The sequence below is a fragment of the Pseudophryne corroboree genome, chromosome 9, assembly GCF_028390025.1.
Source record: "Pseudophryne corroboree isolate aPseCor3 chromosome 9, aPseCor3.hap2, whole genome shotgun sequence".
NCBI classification, from domain to species: domain Eukaryota; kingdom Metazoa; phylum Chordata; class Amphibia; order Anura; family Myobatrachidae; genus Pseudophryne; species Pseudophryne corroboree.
In genome coordinates this window covers 148,187,917-148,208,590 of record NC_086452.1, presented here as the reverse complement: position 1 = coordinate 148,208,590, position 20,674 = coordinate 148,187,917, and the positions used below count along the sequence as shown (strand labels likewise).

At 46.6% G+C, this 20,674-nt stretch overlaps 1 protein-coding gene across 2 annotated transcripts in view; it reads right to left on the bottom strand.

The window, feature by feature from the left end:
- SNX7 (sorting nexin 7) overlaps window positions 1–20,674 on the bottom strand; it is a 246,637-nt gene that overhangs the window by 98,269 nt on the left and 127,694 nt on the right. For both annotated transcript variants that reach the window (XM_063939845.1, XM_063939844.1), the window contains exon 5: window positions 114–312. In XM_063939845.1, the coding sequence (XP_063795915.1) occupies window positions 114–312 (199 nt within the window). The remainder of the gene's footprint in view (window positions 1–113; window positions 313–20,674) is intronic.

Here is a 20,674-nt window from a genome sequence, read left to right as displayed (position 1 = left end):
TTGGAGAGAGGTGGAGAGATCCAGTGTTCTGGGAACAGCATGGGGGAAGTCTTGTATTTAGTAATCAAAGTAATATGTATTTATGCATTAAGAAATTATAAAGCATTACCCACCTTTCTCTTCTTTACAAATTCTTTGTGATATTTTGTCTAATACATTTATTTTCTGGCTGAAAGCCTCCACGTATTCGCCTAACTCTGTAAACTCCTCAGGGCGATTTTTAACTCCTCTTACAGAAGAGGCTACAGCCTTGAGTGTCTGCCCCATCCTACTGAGGAATCCAGGGCCTTGCTTCTTGTGAGACGTCAGCTCCTGGTGTGAAAAAAATGAATATTAGTTATATTGTTTTGTAGTATCTCTGCAGTTTTTATTCATGAACTTCAGGATGCAGCATGACTTTAGTTGTATATAATGCAGGAGAAGGGAAAATAAAATTTTAATTACCTACCAGTAAATTATTTTCTCTTAGTCCGTAGAGGATACTGGGGTCCACATTAATACCATGGGGTATAGACGGTTCCACTAGGAGCCATGGGCACTTTAAGAGTTTGAGAATGTGGGCTGGCTCATCCCTCTATGCCACTCCTACCAGACTCAGTCTAGGAAACTGTGCCCGAGGAGACGGACATACTTTGAGAGAAGGATATAAAAAGATAGTGGTGCGATTCCGAACCAGCACACACAAACTAGAGGAAAGCCAAGCTAACCAAACTTGAAAACGGGAACAGCAACCGCTGAACCAACAATACTTAACCAAGTAACAGTGCAGGAAGAAACGAAGCACTGCGGACTCTACGGACTACCCTCACATACAAGGCCATCTCTAATTCCACTGCTCCCTACATCTCCAACCTCCTTTCCCTTCATACTCCGTCCTGCCCCCTACGGTCGACTAATGACCGTCGCCTCTCCACCGCCCTGGTCACTGCTTCCCATGCACGAGTTCAGGATTTTGCCCGTGCTGCACCCCTTCAGTGGAACGCACTCCCCCGCTCCATTAGACTCTCCCCGACCTTGCAAAGCTTCAAACGGGCACTAAAAACCCACCTATTCATCAAAGCATACCCTCCCGATGCATAACCCAGTGCTGAAGCCGCGCCTCCACCCCCCTGCCTCATGCCGTGAACACCTCAGCTTTGCTTGCATACTGCCATCTGGCTACCTCCCACTTGCCTGCACCTCTTGTCATCTGTCTGTCGCCCCTCACCACTAGATTGTTAGCTCTTCAGAGAAGGGCCCTCTTTCCTCTTGTTATCTAAGCCCTCGTCTCGACACATTTCACTCGCAGCTCTCCCCTACTCAATGACCATCTTTATCCTGCTAGTAAAGGCTCATCTCCATCTATGGCCACCAGCCTCTAGTAGTACGATGATCACTCCATCAATATTTACATCTTAGCTGTATTATGTCTTGAGAACGTGTGGTGCTCTGTTACCTGTACTCTATTTCTGTTATTTATTTACTGTAATGCTATGTTTTGTCTCCCTGTACTGTCCTTTGTACGGCGCTGCGAAACACATGTGCCGCCTTATAAATAAAATGTAATAATAATAATAATAATAATAATAATACTAAAAAAGTATTTACCAGTAGGTAATTAAAATAAGATTTTAAACCTACCGGTAAATCTTTTTCTCTTAGTCCGTAGAGGATGCTGGGACTCCGTAAGGACCATGGGGATAGACGGGCTCCGCAGGAGACATGGGCACTTTAAGAAAGACTTTGACTCTGGGTGTGCACTGGCTCCTCCCTCTATGCCCCTCCTCCAGACCTCAGTTAGAGAAACTGTGCCCAGAGGAGACGGACAGTACGAGGAAAGGATTTTAGTTAATCCAAGGGCAAGATCCATATCAGCCACACCAATCACACCGTATAACTTGTGATATACTATCTAGTTAACAGTATGAAAAACCAACATAGCATCGGTCCAAAACCGATGAAACTATAACATAACCCTTATGTAAGCAATAACTATATACAAGTCTTGCAGAAGTAGTCCGCACTTGGGACGGGCGCCCAGCATCCTCTACGGACTACGAGAAAAAGATTTACCGGTAGGTTTAAAATCTTATTTTCTCTAACGTCCTAGAGGATGCTGGGACTCCGTAAGGACCATGGGGATTATACCAAAGCTCCCAAACGGGCGGGAGAGTGCGGATGACTCTGCAGCACCGATTGAGCAAACAGGAGGTCCTCATCAGCCAGGGTATCAAACTTATAGAACTTTGCAAAGGTGTTTGACCCCGACCAAGAAGCAGCTCGGCACAGCTGTAGTGCCGAGACCCCTCGGGCAGCCGCTCAAGACGAGCCCACCTTCCTAGTGGAATGGGCCTTAACCGATTTTGGTAACGGCAAGCCTGCCGTAGAATGCGCCTGCTGAATCGTGTTACAGATCCAGCGAGCAATAGTCCGCTTTGAAGCAGGGCCGCCAACCTTGTTGGTTGCATACAGGACAAACAGTGCTTCTGTTTTTCTGATCCTAGCCGTTCTGGCCACGTAAATTTTCAAAGCCCTGACCACATCAAGGGACTCGGAATCCTCCAAGTCACGTGTAGCCACAGGCACGACAATAGGTTGGTTCATATGAAAGGATGAGACCACCTTAGGTAGGAATTGAGGACGGGTCCGCAACTCCGCTCTATCCATATGGAAAACCAGATAGGGGCTTTTATGTGATAAAGCCGCCAATTCCGAAACTCGCCTAGCCGAAGCCAAGGCTAACAACATGACCACCTTCCAAGTGAGATATTTCAACTCCACTGTTTTAAGTGGTTCAAACCAATGTGATTTAAGGAAACTTAACACCACGTTAAGGTCCCAAGGTGCCACCGGAGGTACAAAAGGAGGCTGAATATGCAGTACTCCCTTCACAAAAGTCTGTACTTCAGGTAAAGAGGCCAATTCCTTTTGAAAGAAAATGGATAAGGCCGAAATCTGAACTTTAATGGAGCCTAATTTTAGGCCCAAATTCACTCCAGTCTGTAGGAAGTGAAGAAAACGGCCTATATGGAATTCTTCCGTAGGAGCATTCCTGGCCTCACACCAAAAAACATATTTTCGCCATATTCGGTGATAATGTTTTGACGTCACGTCCTTCCTAGCCTTTATTAGCGTAGGAATGACCTCCTCCGGAATACCTTTTTCCGCTAGGATCCGGCGTTCAACCGCCATGCCGTCAAACGCAGCCACGGTAAGTCTTGGAACAGACAGGGACCTAGTTGTAACAGGTCCTTCCTTAGAGGAAGAGGCCACGGATCTTCTGTGAGCATTTCTTGCAGATCCGGATACCATGTCCTTCGTGGCCAATCCGGAACAATGAGAATTGTTCTCACTCCTCTTTTTCTTATTATCCTCAACACCTTGGGTATGAGAGGAAGAGGAGGAAACACATAGACCGACTGGAACACCCACGGTGTCACTAGGGCGTCCACAGCTACCGCCTGAGGGTCTCTTGACCTGGCGCAATACCTTTGTAGCTTCTTGTTGAGACGGGACGCCATCATGTCTATTTGGGGCAGCCCCCACCGACTTGCAATCTGTGCGAAGACTTCCTGATGAAGTCCCCACTCTCCCGGATGCAGGTCGTGTCTGCCGAGGAAGTCTGCTTCCCAGTTGTCCACTCCCGGAATGAACACTGCTGACAGAGTGCTTACATGATTCTCCGCCCAACGAAGAATTCTGGTGGCTTCCGCCATCGCCACCCTGCTCCTTGCGCCGCCTTGGCGGTTTACATGAGCTACTGCGGTGACGTTGTCTGACTGGATCAGAACTGGTCGATCGCGAAGTAAGATCTCCGCTTGACGTAGGGCGTTGTATATGGCCCTTAGTTCCAGGATGTTGATGTGAAGACAAGTCTCTTGACTTGACCAAAGGCCTTGGAAATTTCTTCCCTGTGTGACTGCTCCCCAACCTCGGAGGCTCGCGTCCGTGGTCACCAGGATCCAGTCCTGAATGCCGAACCTGCGGCCCTCTAGAAGGTGAGCACTTTTCAGCCACCACAGTAGAGATACTCTAGCCCTGGGGGACAGGGTGATCCGCTGATGCATCTGCAGATGTGACACGGACCATTTGTCCAAGAGGTCCCATTGGAAAGTCCTTGCATGGAATCTGCCGTAGGGAATGGCTTCGTATGTCGCCACCATTTTTCCCAGGACTTGAGTGCAATGATGTACTGACACTTGTTTTGGCTTCAACAGGTTCATGACTAGAGTCATGAGTTCCTGCGCTTTTTCCGTTGGAAGAAAAACCCTCTTTTGGTCTGTGTCCAGAATCATGCCCAAGAAGGGCAGACGAGTTGTAGGATTCAGCTGCGAATTTGGAATATTGAGAATCCAGCCGTGTCGCTGTAACACATTTAGTGAAAGTGATACGCTGTTCAGCAACTTCTCTCGTGATCTCGCCTTTATGAGGAGATCGTCCAAGTACGGGATAATTGTGACACCCTGCTTGCGCAGGAGCACCATCATTTCCGCCATTACCTTGGTGAAAATTCTCGGGGCCGTGGAAAGCCCAAACGACAACGTCTGAAATTGGTAATGACAATCCTGTACCGCAAATCTCAAATACGCCTGATGAGGAGGATATATGGGAACATGCAGGTATGCATCCTTTATGTCCAGAGACAACATAAAATCTCCCCCTTCTAGGCTGGCGATGACTGCTCTGAGCGATTCCATCTTGAACTTGAACCGTTTCAAGTAAAGGTTAAGGGATTTTAAATTCAAAATGGGTCTGACCGAACCGTCCGGTTTCGGGACCACAAACAGAGTTGAGTAGTACCCCTTCCCTCTTTGAAGCAGGGGAACCTCTACCACCACTTGTTGAAGACACAATTTGTGAATCGCATGCAACACTATCTCCCTTTCCAGGGGGGATTTCGGTAGGGCCGATTTGAAAAACCGGCGAGGAGGCACCTCTTCGAATTCCAGCTTGTAACCCTGGGAAACAATTTCTATTGCCCAGGGATCCACCTGTGAGTGAACCCAGATGTGGCTGAACAGTCGATGACGTGCCCCCACTGGAGCGGACTCCCTCAGGGGAGCCCCAGCGTCATGCGGTGGATTTTGCCGAGGCCGGGGAGGACTTCTGTTGCTGGGAACTGGCTGTGTTGTGCAGCTTTTTCCCTCTGCCCTTACCTCTGGCCAGAAAGGACGATCCACGTACTCTCTTGCTTTTATTGGAACGAAAGGACTGCATTTGATATTCTTAGATTGTGAGGGAATATATGGTAAAAAATTCGATTTACCTGCCGTAGCCGTGGAGACGAGGTCCGAGAGGCCTTCTCAAAACAATTCCTCACCCTTGTAAGGCAACAACTCCATATACCTCTTGGAGTCGGCATCACCTGTCCACTGTCGGGTCCATAAGACACGCCTAGCAGAAATAGACATAGCGTTTATCCTGGAACCCAGTAAAGTAATGTCTCTTTGAGCATCCCTCATCTATAAGAGAGCATCTTTTATATGCCCTAGGGTCATTAAAATGGTATCCTCATCAAGGGTCTCAATATCCGCTGATAAGGAATCTGTCCATGCTGCTACAGCACTACAAACCCAGGCTGACACAATAGCCGGTCTGAGTAACGTACCAGAATGTGTGTAAATGGACTTCAAGGTAACGTCCTGCTTGCGGTCAGCAGGATCCTTGAGGGTAGCCGTATCTTGGGATGGAAGCGCTATCTTTTTTGACAAGCGCGTCAAAGCTTTGTCTACCCTAGGGGAGGATTCCCACCGTATTCTGTGCTGCGACGGGAAAGGATACGCTATTAGAATCCTTTTGGGAATCTGCAGTTTTTTGTCTGGAGTTTCCCACGCTTTTTCGCATAATTCGTTCAGCTCATGTGAGGAGGGAAAGGTGACCTCAGGTTTCTTTCCCTTATACATGTGTACCCTCGTGTCAGGGACAGGGGGTTCCTCAGTGATATGCAAAACATCTTTTATTGCGATAATAATATATCGAATACATTTAGCCACCTTTGGCTGTAATTTTGCATCATCGTAGTCGATACTGGAGTCTGAATCCGTGTCGGTATCTGTGTCAACTATTTGGGATAGTGGGCGCTTCTGAGACCCCGAAGGTCCAGGCGACATTGGAACAGGCATGGGTTGACTCCCTGACTGTACCCCAGCTTCAGCTTTGTCTAATCTTTTGTGCAATAAATTAACATTAGCACTTAAAACATTCCACATATCCATCCAGTCAGGTGTCGGCACTGCCGACGGAGACCTAACATTCATTCACTCCTCCTTAGGTGAGCCTTCAATCTCATACATGTCGACACACGTGTACAGACACACCACACACACAGGGAAGCTCTTTTCTGAAGACAGGTTCCCCACCAGGCCCTTTGGAGAGACAGAGAGAGAGTATGCCAGCACACACCCCAGCGCTATACGACCCAGGAAAAAACACAGTATGTTTACCCAGTAGCGCTTTTGTTGTGTATATGCGCCAATTATGTGCCCCCCTCTACTTTAAAACCCTTCTTTCACCGCGTGTCAAACAGGGGAGAGTCCGGGGAGCTTCCTCTCAGCGGTGCTGTGGAGAAAAATGGCGCTGGTGAGTGCTGAGGGAGAAGCCCCGCCCCCTCGGCGGCAGGCTTCTGTCCCGCTCAAATTTTTCAATAACATGGCGGGGGCTCTTTATATACATGTACAGTGCCCAGCTGTACATGTATATATGTGTATTTGCCATAGTAGAGGTTTATATTGCTGTCCAGGGCGCCCCCCCCCCCTGCGCCCTTACAGTGACCGAGGTGTGTGAGGTGAATGGGAGCAATGGCGCACAGCTGCAGTGCTGTGCGTTACCTCAATGAAGATCAAGGTGTCTTCTGCCGCCTCAGATGTCTGTTCCTCAATACTCACCCGGCTTCTATCTTCCGGCTCTGCGAGGAGGACGGCGGCGCAGCTCTGGGACGGACGGCGAGACCTGCGTACCGATCCCTCTGGAGCTAATGGTGTCCAGTAGCCTAAGAAACAGAGACCTGAAACTCTGAGAAGTGGGTCTGTTTCTCTCTCCTCAGTCCCTCGATGCAGGGAGTCTGTTGCCAGCAGGCTCCCTAAAAATAAAAAACCTAACTAAAATGCTTTCTTTATAGGAAACTCAGGAGAGCTCCTGAAATGCACCCCGTCTCCACTGGGCACAGTATCAAACTGAGGTCTGGAGGAGGGGCATAGAGGGAGGAGCCAGTGCAAAGTCAAAGTCTTTCTTAAAGTGCCCATGTCTCCTGCGGAGCCCGTCTATCCCCATGGTCCTTACGGAGTCCCAGCATCCTCTAGGATGTTAGAGAAAATCCTATTTTCTCTTACATCCTAGAGGATACTGGGGTCCACATAAGTACCATGGGGATATACCAAAGCTTCCAAACCGGGTGGGAGAGTGCTGAGGTTCCTGCAGAACTGATTGACCAAACTGAGGGTCCTCAGAGGCCAAAGTATCGAACTTGTAGAACTTAGCAAACGTGTTCGAACATGACCAAGTAGCCACTCGGCAGAGCTGTAAAGCTGAGACACCCCGTGCAGCCATCCAGGAAGAACCCACCGACCTAGTAGAGAGGGCCTGTACAGATTTTGGACACTGCAAACCTGCCGTGGAATAAGCATGCTGGATTGTAAGCCTGATCCAGTGTGCAATTGTCTGCTTTGAAGCAGGACACCCAATTTTATTGGGATCATGGAGAACAAACAGCGAGTCAGATTTTCTGTGACGAGCTGTCCGCTTCACATAGATCTTCAAAGCCCTCACCACATCCAAAGACTTTGAAGTAGCAGAGGTGTCGGTAACCACTGGAACCACAACAGGTTGGTTGATATGAAACGCAGACACCACCTTTGGAAGAAATTGCTGACGAGTTCTGAGTTCAGCCCTATCTTCATGAAAAATCAAATAGGGGCTTTTGTGAGACAACGCCCCTCGCCCCGACACACGCCTCACAGAAGCCAAGGTCAACAGCGTGACGGCCTTTCAAGTAAGAAACTTGACATCTACGTACTGTAAAGGCTCAAACCATTCTGATTGCAGGAACTACAACACCAAGTTGAGATCCCAAGGTGCCATAGGAGGCACAAAGGGCGGTTGGATGTGCAGAACCCCATTCAAAAATGTCTGAATCTCAGGGAGAGAAGCCAACTGTTTCTGGAAGAAAATGGATAAGGCCGAAATCTGGGCTTTTATGGAGCCCAAACTTAGGCCCACATCCATACCTGAATTCAGAAAAAGGAGAAAACGTCCCAGCTGAAATTCCACCGCAGGAAATGTCCTGTTCTCACACCAAGAGACGTATTTTTTCCAAATACGGTGGTAATGTTTAGACGTTGCCCCCTTTCTGGCTTGTATTAGGGTTGGAATAACCCTATCCGGGATCCCTTTCCAGGCTAGAATTTGACGCTCAACCTCCATGCCGTTAAAGCATAGCCGCGGTAAGTCTTGATAGATGAACGGTCCCTGTTAGATAAAGTCCTTGTGAAGAGGTAGAGGTCACGGGTCCTCTAGGAGCATCTCCAGTTGATCCACAGACCAGGCCCATCTTGGCCAGTCCAGAGCAATGAGAATTGCTTGAACCTTTTGCCTTTTTATTCTTTTGAAAATCTATGGGATCAATGGGAGTGATGGAAACACGTACACCACCTGGTAGACCCATGGAGCCACCATAGCATCCACCACCACTGCTTGTGAGTCCCTCGACCTGGAACAATACCGCTTGAGCTTCTTGTTGAGACGAGAGGCCATCATGTCGATTTGTGGAATTCCCCACCGATGTGTCAAGCACCCGAACACCTCTGGGTGAAGGCACAACTCTCCTGGGTGGAGGTCGTGTCTGCTGATGAAGTCTGCTTCCCAGTTGTCTACTCCCGGAATGAAGATCGCGGACAACGCCACAGCGTGCCTTTCTGCCCAGAGGAGAATCCTTGTTACCTCTGACACTGCTGCTCTGCTCTTCGTTACGCCCTGTCGGTTTATGTACGTTACTGCCATCACATTGTCCGAATGAACCTGAATGGCTTGATCTTGAAGAAGATGCGATGCATGTAGAAGGGCGTTGTATATGGCCCTTAGTTCCAGAATGTTGATTGGAAGAATGACTTCCTGACTTGATCATCTTCCTTGGAACTGTTCCCCCGGGTGACTGCTCCCCAACCTCTTGCGTCTGTGGTTAGCAGAATCCAATTTTGAATGCCGAACCTCCGGCCTTCGGTCAGGTGAGAAGTCTGAAGCACCACAGAAGAGAATTCCTGGCTTTTGGATCCTCTGGTGCATGTGAAGATGCAATACGGAACAATTTGTCTAACAGATCCAGCTGGAAGGGCCGTGCGTGAAACCTTCCATACTGCAGCGCCTCATCAGCTGCTACCATCTTCCCCAGAAGGCAAATGCATAGATGCACTGATATCCGAGTTTGTCTTAGAACATCCCGCACTATCGACTGGATCACCAATACCTTTTCCAATTGAAGGAACAGCTTCTGTGCCTCCGTATCCAGTATCATCCCCATGAACGATAGCCTCCGTGTTGGTTCCAGATGAGATTTTGAAAGGTTCAGAATCCACTTGTGATCCTGGAGCAGTCGGGTTGAGAGGGCAATGTTGTCTAACAAACTCTCCCTGGATGGTACTTTTATCAGCAGATCATCCAGGTACGTTATTATGCTCACTCCCTGTTTGCGGAGGAGAAACATCATCTCTGCCATTACCTTGGTGAACACCTTTGGTGCCGTAGAGAGGCCAAATGGCAGGGCCTGGAACTGGTAGTGACAGTCCTGTAAGGCAAACCTTAGATAAGCTTGATGAGGTAGCCAAATCGGAATATGAAGGTACGTTCCTTGATATCAAGAAACACCAAGAATACCCCCTTCTCCAGACCTGAGATCACGCCTCTAAGAGACTCCATCTTGAACTTGAACACCTGTAAGTACGGGTTCAATGACTTGAGATTTAAAATGGGCCTTACCGAACCGTCTGGTTTCGGAACTACAAACAGGTTGGAATAATAACCCTGACCTTGTAGCTGAAGTGGAACTGGAACAATGACCTGAGTCTGTACCAGTTTTAGAATTGCTTCCTGTAAAGTCATACTTGCTTCTTAAGAAGCTTGTAAGCCTGACTTGAAGAATATGTGAGGTGGAAGTTCCTGAAACTTCAGTCTGTAGCCCTGGACTATAAGATCTTTGACCCAGAGATCCTGGCATGACGTTGCCCAAATGTGACTGAATAGTCTCAAACTGTCTTCCAGGCAGTGTGGTCCACCGTCATGCTGAAGGCTTAGAGGAAGTAGAACCGGGGTTCTGTTCCTGTGAACCTGCAGTTGCTGTTTTTCTGGGTTTACCTCTATTGCCTTTAAAGACCGTAGAAGAACCTTTGGGTATGTTTTTTAACTTCGCTGTCCGAAAGGTCTGCAGAGATGGAGCAGTGTAGGATTTTCTAGCCGGGGGAGCTGCGGGAGGAAGGTATGTAGACTTATCCGCCGTAGCCTTGGATATCCACGAATCCAGTTCATCTCCAAAAAGGGCTTCACCTGTGAAAAGTAGGCTTTCCACACCTTTCCTGGAATCCGCGTCCGCAGTCCACTGGCGTAGCCACAATCCCCTGCGTGCGGACATTGCCATGGCAGTGGGGCGTGCATTGAGTAAACCAATTTCCTTTATGGCCTCCACCATAAAGTTAGCAGAATCCTGTATATTTTGTAGGAGTAAAATTATCTCCCCCCTGGATAAGGAATCTAATCAGTCAATGAGATTTCCTGACCATTTAGCAATGGCCCTAGAGATCCATGCACAAGCTATAGTGGGAATCTAGGCCACCCCCGCAGCTGTGTACAGAGATTTGAGAGTGGTCTCAATCTTGCGGTCTGCAGCATCCTTCAAGGAAGCTGCCCCAGGAACAAGTAAAACTATCTTACAAGACAAAAGGATGTATGGAAAGGATAAAGAGAACTTGTCTCTTGGTGGTATGCCAACAAAAGGATGTATGGAAAGGATAAAGAGAACTTGTCTCTTGGTGGATACGTCATCCTAGCAGGGAGAATCAGTGGTAACTATAAATACTGCTTTCAGTTTCACACTGAACTGTTTCTATCACAGCCGGGACGCCGGCATACAAAGTAGCAATTCCGTGTGTGGACCCAGTATCAAAGACTGCATATTACAGTGTTACACACTGTCTATTCAGGACTTCAGCATATATTCACATAAAGTGTCACCAAGGCAGCTATTTAATCAACCTTACATATTTTATGCTAATTAGGGATTATTCCCTTGTTCAAGTTAAAACTGGCCATATGCATACTTGAAAGGTGATTATTGTTTTAGATTTTAGATGTATGTTTTTATGTATGTATATGTAATAAATGTTATTTGCGGACGTCTTCCGATCTCTTCACTGATATATACAGAGCCACTTCTACAATATATGTTTATATATTTTTATATATATATATATATATATATATATATATATATATATATATATATATATATATATACACACACACACACACACACACACACACACACAACTCAATACTGCCTATATTTAGGAAAGCAAAAAAATTAGTAACACACAGCGCGATGTTTTAAATATCTATCTATGTATCTTACAAGACAGCCTAGAAACCGATGCAAAAACTATCAGTAGGTTTTCCCATTTTTTCCTATCATCCCGAGGAAATGGGAAGGATGTAAGTAACCGTTTTGGAACCTGAAACTTGTCAGGATTTACCCAAGTTGCTTCAAATAGGGAATTTAATTCCTTAAATGCAGGGAAAGTAGCTGAGGATTTCTTTTTCACATTAAAATAAGATTCATCCTCGTCCTCTGAGACCTTATCAGGGATGTGCAGGATGTCTCTAATAGCTTCTATCAGGGCCTGTATTCCCTGTGACAAAGTAGCATTCCCTACTCCCGAGTCCACCTCACCCTTCTCTGGGTCTGATACATCATCATCATAATCGGTATCAGCCTGCATGATTTGGGCCAGGGTACGCTTCTGTGGACAATTGGCAGGGGTCTGAGACGCTGGAATGACCACTGAATCTCTATTCATCAGGTCATCTACAGATTGCCTTAAGCATTGCGTCTCCTCATTTTGGGATAATTTATTTGAAATACTTGAAATCATCCCGTTTAATTAATCAAACCATACTGGTTCAGATCCACTAGCCAGAGAATGTACTATCCTGAGTACACGGCAGTGAGCCCCCAGATTAAGAGAAACACTCTGCTGTGCATGAAACACAGTCCTTTGACATAGTAAATGTAAAAGAACATACACACATACAGTGATGAATAGGATAAAAGCACAGTTAACCCACACAGAGCCCCCTAGGGAGACACAGAGTATGATGGAGCCAGCCACACAGTGCCCTTATAGCTAATTATATTGTAGCTGGGTCGCAAACTAAGCATTTGTAATAATGGCTCAGTATTCTAATACTGCTTTCCCCCTTTGCTATGACCCCCTGGTACCACCGAGGCAAGCTGGAATCCTTGTGGAGGGGCTGCACTTCCCTGCCAGTCTGTCTGTGTAGAGCTGAAGAGGGAAAACGGTGCTGATGAGCTGCTGGATCCGCTCATAGTGAAGCCCTGCCCCCATAATGGCGCGTGGTCTTCACAGTTTTTTATACTGGCTGAGGTATGTCTGTTGCTTAACAGTGGGTTAGAACCCCTAGAAGCTAGTTTGCCAGTGTGGGTATTTCATTAGTGGCTCAGCACGCCCCTCACAGCGGGACATACACACCGCATGTCATCCTGAGCACTGGAGAGCAGCATGCATGTCAGCGCTGTCCTCCATACCCTTATGCCGCCATTGAAGCCGGTGACCCGCTAACCGGGACACCGGGCGTCTACTCACCACTCTTCTGTCTTCTGGCTCTGTTAGGGGTGGCGGCATGCTGCGAGTCTGTACACTCGCCGTGGTGGGGCATGCAAATAGGACCCTCAGGAGCTCAGTGTGTCCTCTCAGCGGGGAATGGGACTATTAACCCTGGAGGAGGTTGGGCCGTTTCCCCCCTAAGTCCCACGAATTAGACCTGCTGTTGCCAAACAGCGCTGTCTGAAAACAACAAACAGCAAAATAAATGTAGAAAACTCTTCAGGAGCTTCACTAAGCGTGACCGGCTCCTCCGGGTACTTTTTTCTAAACGGAGTCTGGTAGGAGGGGCATAGGGGGAGGAGTCAGCCCACACTATCAAGTTCTTAAAGTGGCCATGACTCCTAGTGGACCCGTCTATACCCCATGGTACTAATGTGGACCCCAATATCCTCTAGAACAGTGATGGCTTACATTGACACTCCAGCTGTTGTTGAACTACACATCCCAGCATGCCCTGCTACAGTTTTGCTATTTGGCCATGCTAAAACTGATGCAGGGCATGCTGGGATGTGTAGTTCAACAACAGCTGGAGTGTCAAGGTTAGCAATCACTGCTCTAGGACGTAAGATAAAATTTCAATCCCATTTATTTTTCAGTTGAACTGTAGCGTAAAGTAGGACATCTACAAAAAATCTAGATAGAAAAGACTCCTGGTTACATATTTAATATTCCCAGCACTAAAATAGTAAGATGTGTTTTTATTACAATCATGAAAATGTAGCTAAACCATATTAAAAAATATACGTTATGATAAGAACTTACCATTGATAACAGAATTTCTCCTAAATCCACAGGTTTCACAGGATAACATTGGGATATGATGAAGCGACAGAAGATTTGTACCAATCGCTCAAGGCTTTTCAGCCTCCCAGCAGGAAGAGGTTGGTGAGTAAAAGGATCCTCAAATCAGGTGCGTCAGGGTGGGATCCCTGTGGAACCTGTGGATTTAGGAGAAATACAGTTATCAATGGTAAGTTCTTACCATAACGTATATTTCTCTGGCAGGGTCCACAGGTTATCCACAGGATAACATTGGGATTTCCCAAAGAAATTTAGTGGTGGGGAAATCAGCGTCATGAGAGGCAAAGGTATCCATGGCATAAATGTCTAATGAATGTGTTAATGGAAGACCATGTGGCTGCCTTACATATATGTTCTGCTGAAGCACCACGTTGTGCTGCCCATGGCGAACCTACCTTACGAGTAGAGTGAGCAGAGACATGAGCCAGAACAGGGAGATCAGCTTGAGAATATGCTTCTGAAATCGTCATCTGAAGCCACCTTGCCAGTGTCTGCTTATCAGCAGGCCATCCTCTCTTGTGAAATCCGTAGAGAATGAAGAGAGAATCTGTCTTTCTGATGGCACTGGTACGATCCACGTAGATCCTTAAGGCACGGACAATGTCCAGCGATGCATCTCCCGCAGAAATGCCCAGTACCTGGAAAGCCGGGACTACACTTTCTTCCTTAAGGTGGAATTTAGACTCCACCTTGGGAAGATACCCAGATCTAGTTGTGAGAACTGCTTTATCTGGATAAAAAAAATCAGAAATGGGGAACAACATGACAATGCCCCTAAATCTGATACTCTTCTAGCTGACACCATTGGCCAGTAGAAAGAGAACTTTAGCTGTCAACCATTTAAGATCCATTTAATTAAGTAGTTCAAATGGGGCAACTTGAAGGACCTTTAGGACTAAATTTAAGTCCCAAGGCACTGTAGGAGGAACAATAGGAGGTTGAATGCGCAGCATTTCCTGGAAAAAAGTACGCACATCCTGTAAGTTGGCAATTTTCTTTTGGACCCATACAGTCAATGCTGACACTTGCACTCTCAATGAAGCCATCTTCAAACCTTTATCCATTCCTGCCTGAAGGAATGCTAATACCCTGGAAACTTTGAAAGACTTATGGTCCATTTTCTGTTCATTGCACCAATGAATATAAAGTTTGCCATATTCGGTGATAAATGCGAGCTGAGGAAGGTTTCCTTGCTCTGAGCATTGTTTGAATTACCTGTTGCGAGAATCCTCTTGACTTCAGGATAGAGATTTCAAGAGCCACGCCGTCAAAGACAGTCGATCCAGATGTCCGTGATAACCAGGACCCTGCATCAGTAGATCTTGACGTTGAGGGAGCAGGAGTGGAGCATCCATCGACATTCTCTGCAGATCTGTGTACCAATGCCTTCTGGGCCAAGCCGGAGCTATTAGTATCACAGCACCCTTTCCTTGCATTATCTTTCTCACCACCCTGGGTAATAAGGAGATTGAAGGAAACACATAAGCCAGATTAAAGTCCCATCTCACCGACAGGGCATCCATAAAGATCGCTCTGGGATCCTTTGTTCTTGACCCATATGCGAGAACTTTGTTGTTCTGACGGGATGCCATGAGATCTATCTCTGGCAACCCCCACTTGTCTACTACAGTCTGTAAGACCTCCGGGTGTAGAGCCCATTCGCTTGCTTGAATGGCGTGTCGACTGAGAAAATTTGCTTCCCAGTTTAGGATTCCCGGAACGAACACTGCGGACAAGGCTGGATGATGAAGTTCTGCCCACTTCAGTATGTAACTTACCTCCTTCATCGCTTTTCGGCTGCGAATTCCTCCCTGATGGTTGAGGTACGCAACTGCCGTCACATAGTCCGAGTGGTTCTGAACTGGTTTTCCCCCGAAGAAAGTCCTTTGCCTGAATCAGTGCCATGTATATGGCCCGAAGTTCCAATATATTTATTGGCAGGCAACCTTCTTCCTTGGTCCATTTCCCCTGGAAACACAACCTTCCTGAAACTGCTCCCCAGCCTTGGAGACTGGCATCCTTGTCCAGATGGAATGTCTGTAGCCACCAGGCTAATGACCTTCTTACTTCTATCATAAGAACCATAGTCTGTGTTTTTATCATCTGATGCAAACCATTGCATTTGGCAAGAATCAGATGCTGCAGAGGCCTCGAGTGGAACTGTGCATACTCCACCATGTCGAATGTTGACACCATAAATCCCATCACATGCATTTCTGTGTGAATGGATACCTTTTGACTGTGTAGCAAGTCCTGAATCCTTGACTGAACCTTGGATATCTTGTTCATAGGTAAAATTGCTCTCTGAAGACGTGAATCCAGTACAGCCCCCAAGTGATTATCCGCTGTGACGGAACCAGAGATGATTTTGCCCAATTTATGAGCCACCCGTGCCTTTGCAGACACGTATTGTCTGTTGCAGATGACATAGGAGCAATTCCTGCGAATGTGCCAGGATTAAAAGATCGTCAAGGTATGGAAAAATTCTTATCCCATGCTGGTGGAGATAAGGTGCCATTACCCCCATAATCTTGGTAAATACTCTGGTGGCTGTGGCTAACCCAAAAGGTAGGGCATGGAACTGAAAATGTTGGAGGATAGCGAACCTGAGATAGCGCTGATGGGACAGTGCTATAGGAACATGTAGGTAAGCATCCTGTATATCCAGGTATACCATATAATCCCCTGGCTCCATGGCCAAAATGATGGAACGTAAAGTCTCCATATGAAACCGAGGTACCCAAATGTACTTGTTCAGCACTTTGAGATTGAGAATGGGCTGAAATGAACCATTTGGTTTCTGAACAAGAAACAGGTTGGAGTAAAAACCCTGTCCTCGTTGCGCAGGAGGAACGGGAATGACTACGCCTGACTGAAGCAATTTCTGAACTGCCTCTTGTGAAGCCCTGGCCTTCGCCTATACCCGAGATGGGCTGGTACAAAAGAAAACTTTCGAGGGGGGTACTTCTTGAAGGCAAAAGCATAACAGAGATATTGCATCCTGCACCCAGGCAACTGTTGTAGACTGCTGTCGGATCTGTGCAAACTGAAGTCGGCCCTCCAACCTGGGATCCCCCAAGTGGAGGGCCGCACCATCACGCTGAAGGCTTATTATCTGTTTTACCAACTGGTCCACTGGTAGCCCAATGCTTTTTAGTCGTACCAGACTTGTTGTATTGGGGCTGGTGCCATCACTTTTTCCTTTAGCTTTTCCTTGAGACAGAAAGGGCTGAAAAGCCGGAACTAAAGGTTTGAAATTGTATGTGGAAGGTAACTTTACCTTCTTGGAGCCTGCTTCTGACTCCAAAATATCGGTCAATTTTTTACCAAAAAGAATATCTCCAGAAAAAAGCAAAGATTTCAAAACCTTCTTAGATTCTGAATCAGCTTTCTACGTACATAGCCAAACTGCTCTGCGAGCAGCAATTGGTGAAGCTGATGCCCTGGAGGCATTAGTACCCATATCCAATGCTGCTTCTTCCAAGAACATTGCAGCCTGTTTTATATGTGCACTATGGGATTTTTGCTCTCTAGACGCCATTGAAAAATCCCCCTCCAAAGCATCAGCCCAGGAAGCCGCTGCCTTTGCCATCCAAGCTGAAGCCATGGCTGGCCTTAATACTTACTGCCCCAGACAGAGAAAAAATGGTTTTTAAAAAACCATCCACTCCCCTATCCGTGACATCATTTTATGATGTTGAAGGCAAAGGTAATGTATATTTTCGCACTAATCGAATCACATGGGTATCTACTTTAGGAACCACCTCCCTTTTTAAACAATCTCCAGCTAGAAGAGGATAATTGGAATTCCATTTCTTAGGAATTCTAAACTTCTTATTGGGCGTAGCCCAAGCCTCTTCCATGATTTCCTTCAGCTGATCTGACCCTGGAAACTCAGTCTTAACTGTTTTGGGACATTTAAACACAAGTGCCTTTGTTTTTAACACAGGCTCTGCTGAATCATCTAAGGATAGAATGGCTTTCATTGCTTTAATTAACTCCGCTATATGCACTGAGCTGAGACCTTCCTCCTCCTGTTTGTATGCCAAAGTAGAATTTATTGAGCTTTCATCCTCCGAAGAATCCTCATCTGAAACATGTGTAGCCTGTGAGGATGAAGATTTACTTACCACTGGCCTGTTTCTTTTGAGAGGCTGCTGCTGGAAGAGATAAACCACAGGAGGGAAGCTGTATGTAAGGGATCCTATCCCTATCCCTATCCCTATCCTAACCTATCCCTAGTACAGGAGTTGGAGGAGTTATACGTTCAGCTATACTGGATAATGTCTGTGCAAACATAGCCCAAGGTGGATCAACCTGCACTTGAATCTGCCTTGTATTTTTCAAGAGACCCTGGTGAAAGCTAAAACAATTAGAACAAACCATCCTGAACCAGATTCGGAGAGGTTAACACAGCTTTGCAAGACAAACATGATATGAGTGTTGGTGTTGCTGTGAGTGTATCTTCCTCTCCTTTGCCATTCTTAAACATGATAAATAATCAACACTTCCACAGTGTACTACACAATTTGTGACTGTAAGCTTTTTTAGAGTGACCTACAATCCGACCCTACCCATGCACCAGCACTGAGGATCGGAATAGAAAAAAACCTGACAGAATATATAGTAAAGTCAGCAATCGCACTAGCAGTCAGTCTCATGTTATACATTAGTATAATAAGCAATATGAGCACATCATCAACTACAACTACATTTCAAGTATGTAGGAGAACATATTACTGAATCATGTTTAAACAGATCTACCATATTCAGACGCATAGCGAAAGAAACAACAGTAATGGTATACAGACTCATATGCAATAGGCACTTATCTAACTATTCATACTTAAAAAGGTAGAGACTTAGAGTGCTGTATTACCTGTACTCAGTAGAGTGGGATATAGGGAGACTCACCTCGCTTCTAGGACCGATCAATACGTTTGCGAATGCTGAGTGGATCCAGACGCTACTAGTGTACACTGCGCTCCATGAACCTATAGTGAACACAGACGAACCCATCACACAGCCGCCTATGCTGCGTCTGGGTTCCCTTTGTGTACAGCGCCTGAGATGGAAGAGGGAAACTGTTCATAATGGGAGACTTGGAGGAAACTGGTCATGAACCAGGGGGAGGGGCGACCAGGAGAGTGTCTGCTCCCCACTGTTGACATCAACCCTAGGGATCACGGCCTCATACTATTCCTGGAGCCTCTGATCCCTAAGGCCTAGCGCTGGTGCACCCGAGGTGGCAGCCGCATCCGCGACTGTTTGGTAGTCTCCTCCCAAAACAGTGCGGCTGTGTCCGTATTTCCCTTCTAAGCGGAACCAATGCCTTACCTTTTCCCCCGTGCTCTGGCCACAGCCTGGTAACTTCTGCTGGACCTCCTAGTATATCCGACACAGACGCCCGCTGAAACAGCACTGTACTCGTGGGTAAGCGTTGTCGTGACCTGGCAGAGAGTTATTGGAGCGACTCTTTCTAAGGTACATATAAGACGCTTTTTAGAAAGATCACTCAAGAAAAAATAGTAAGACTATAAAAATAAAATAAAAAAGCTTAGGGCTGCTAAAAACCAAAAGCCCTTTCACCATGGTCCGGCTCCTGCCGCACCAAACAAAAAACTGATTTGCTTGAGCCAGGGATATATGGACGTTGCATGCTGGGAGGCCGAAAAGCTTTGACCGATTGGTGCAAATCCGCTGTCGCTTTATCATATCCCAATGTTTTCCTGTGGATAAACTGTGGACTCTGCCGGAGAACAAAATTGTTAAAACACTATTTTTTTTTTAACATATAATTGTAATTGTAAGCAAGCACAAACTTAACACAAGAGGATGCTTGAAATAGCTGTAATTACACAAGTATTTCCAAACAAAGAACAATGCAGCTTCATTAATGAGGACTTATTAACCAATGGTAGAGCACACACCAGTTAAGATTTACAAACTGCACTTCAGAAATATTACTACCCAGAGTTAATTATCTCCGGTTGCTCTAATTATTGTTGTTATAATGACATAGAAAACAGGATTTTAATACCTACCGGTAAATCCTTTTCTCCTAGTCCGTAGAGGATGCTGGGCCCCCAATTCAGACACCCGCCGTGCGGATGACATTGCCAAAAGCATCACCACTTTAAAAGTGAGAAACTTCAACTCTATCTCACGTAGAGGCTCAAACCAATCCAATTGAAGGAACTGCAACACCACATTAAGGTCCAATGGTGCCACTGGAGGCACAAAAAGGAGGCTGGATGTGCAGAACGCCTTTCACAAAGGTCTGAACCTCTGAAAGAGAGGCCAATTGTTTTTGGAAGAACACTGACAAGGCCGAAATCTGGACCTTGATTGACCTCAATCGGAGGCCTGCCTCCACACCAGCCTGCAGAAAATGGAGAAAACGTCCCAAGTGAAACTCTTCCGTAGGAGACTTATTGGATTCACACCAAGACACATATTTTCTCAAAATACGGTGGTAATGTTTAGACGTTACTCCTTTCCTGGCATGAATAAGTGTGGGAATGACTTCTTTTGGAATACCCTTTCGGGCTAGGATCCGGCGCTCAACAGCCATGCCGTCAAACGTAGCCGCGGTAAGTCCTGATACACGCACGGCCCCTGCTGCAGCAGGTCCACGTGAAGAGGAAGAGGCCGAGGATCTTCTATGAGCAACTCCTGAAGATCTGGGTACCAAGCCCTCCTTGGCCAGTCTGGGGCAATGAAGATTGCTCGAACCCTTGTTCTTCTTACGATCCTGAGAACTTTTGGGACCAGCGGAAGTGGAGGGAAGACATACACTGACTAGAATACCCCCTGGGTCACTAGCGCATCCACTGCTATTGTTTGAGGGTCTCTCGACCTGGAACAATATTTCTGAAGCTTCTTTTTGAGACGAGATGCCATCATGTCTACTTGAGGAACTCCCCAAAGACTTCACCTCTGGGAAGACTTCTTGGTGGAGGCCCCACTCTCCTGGATGGAGATCGTGTCTGCTGAGGAAGTCTGCTTCC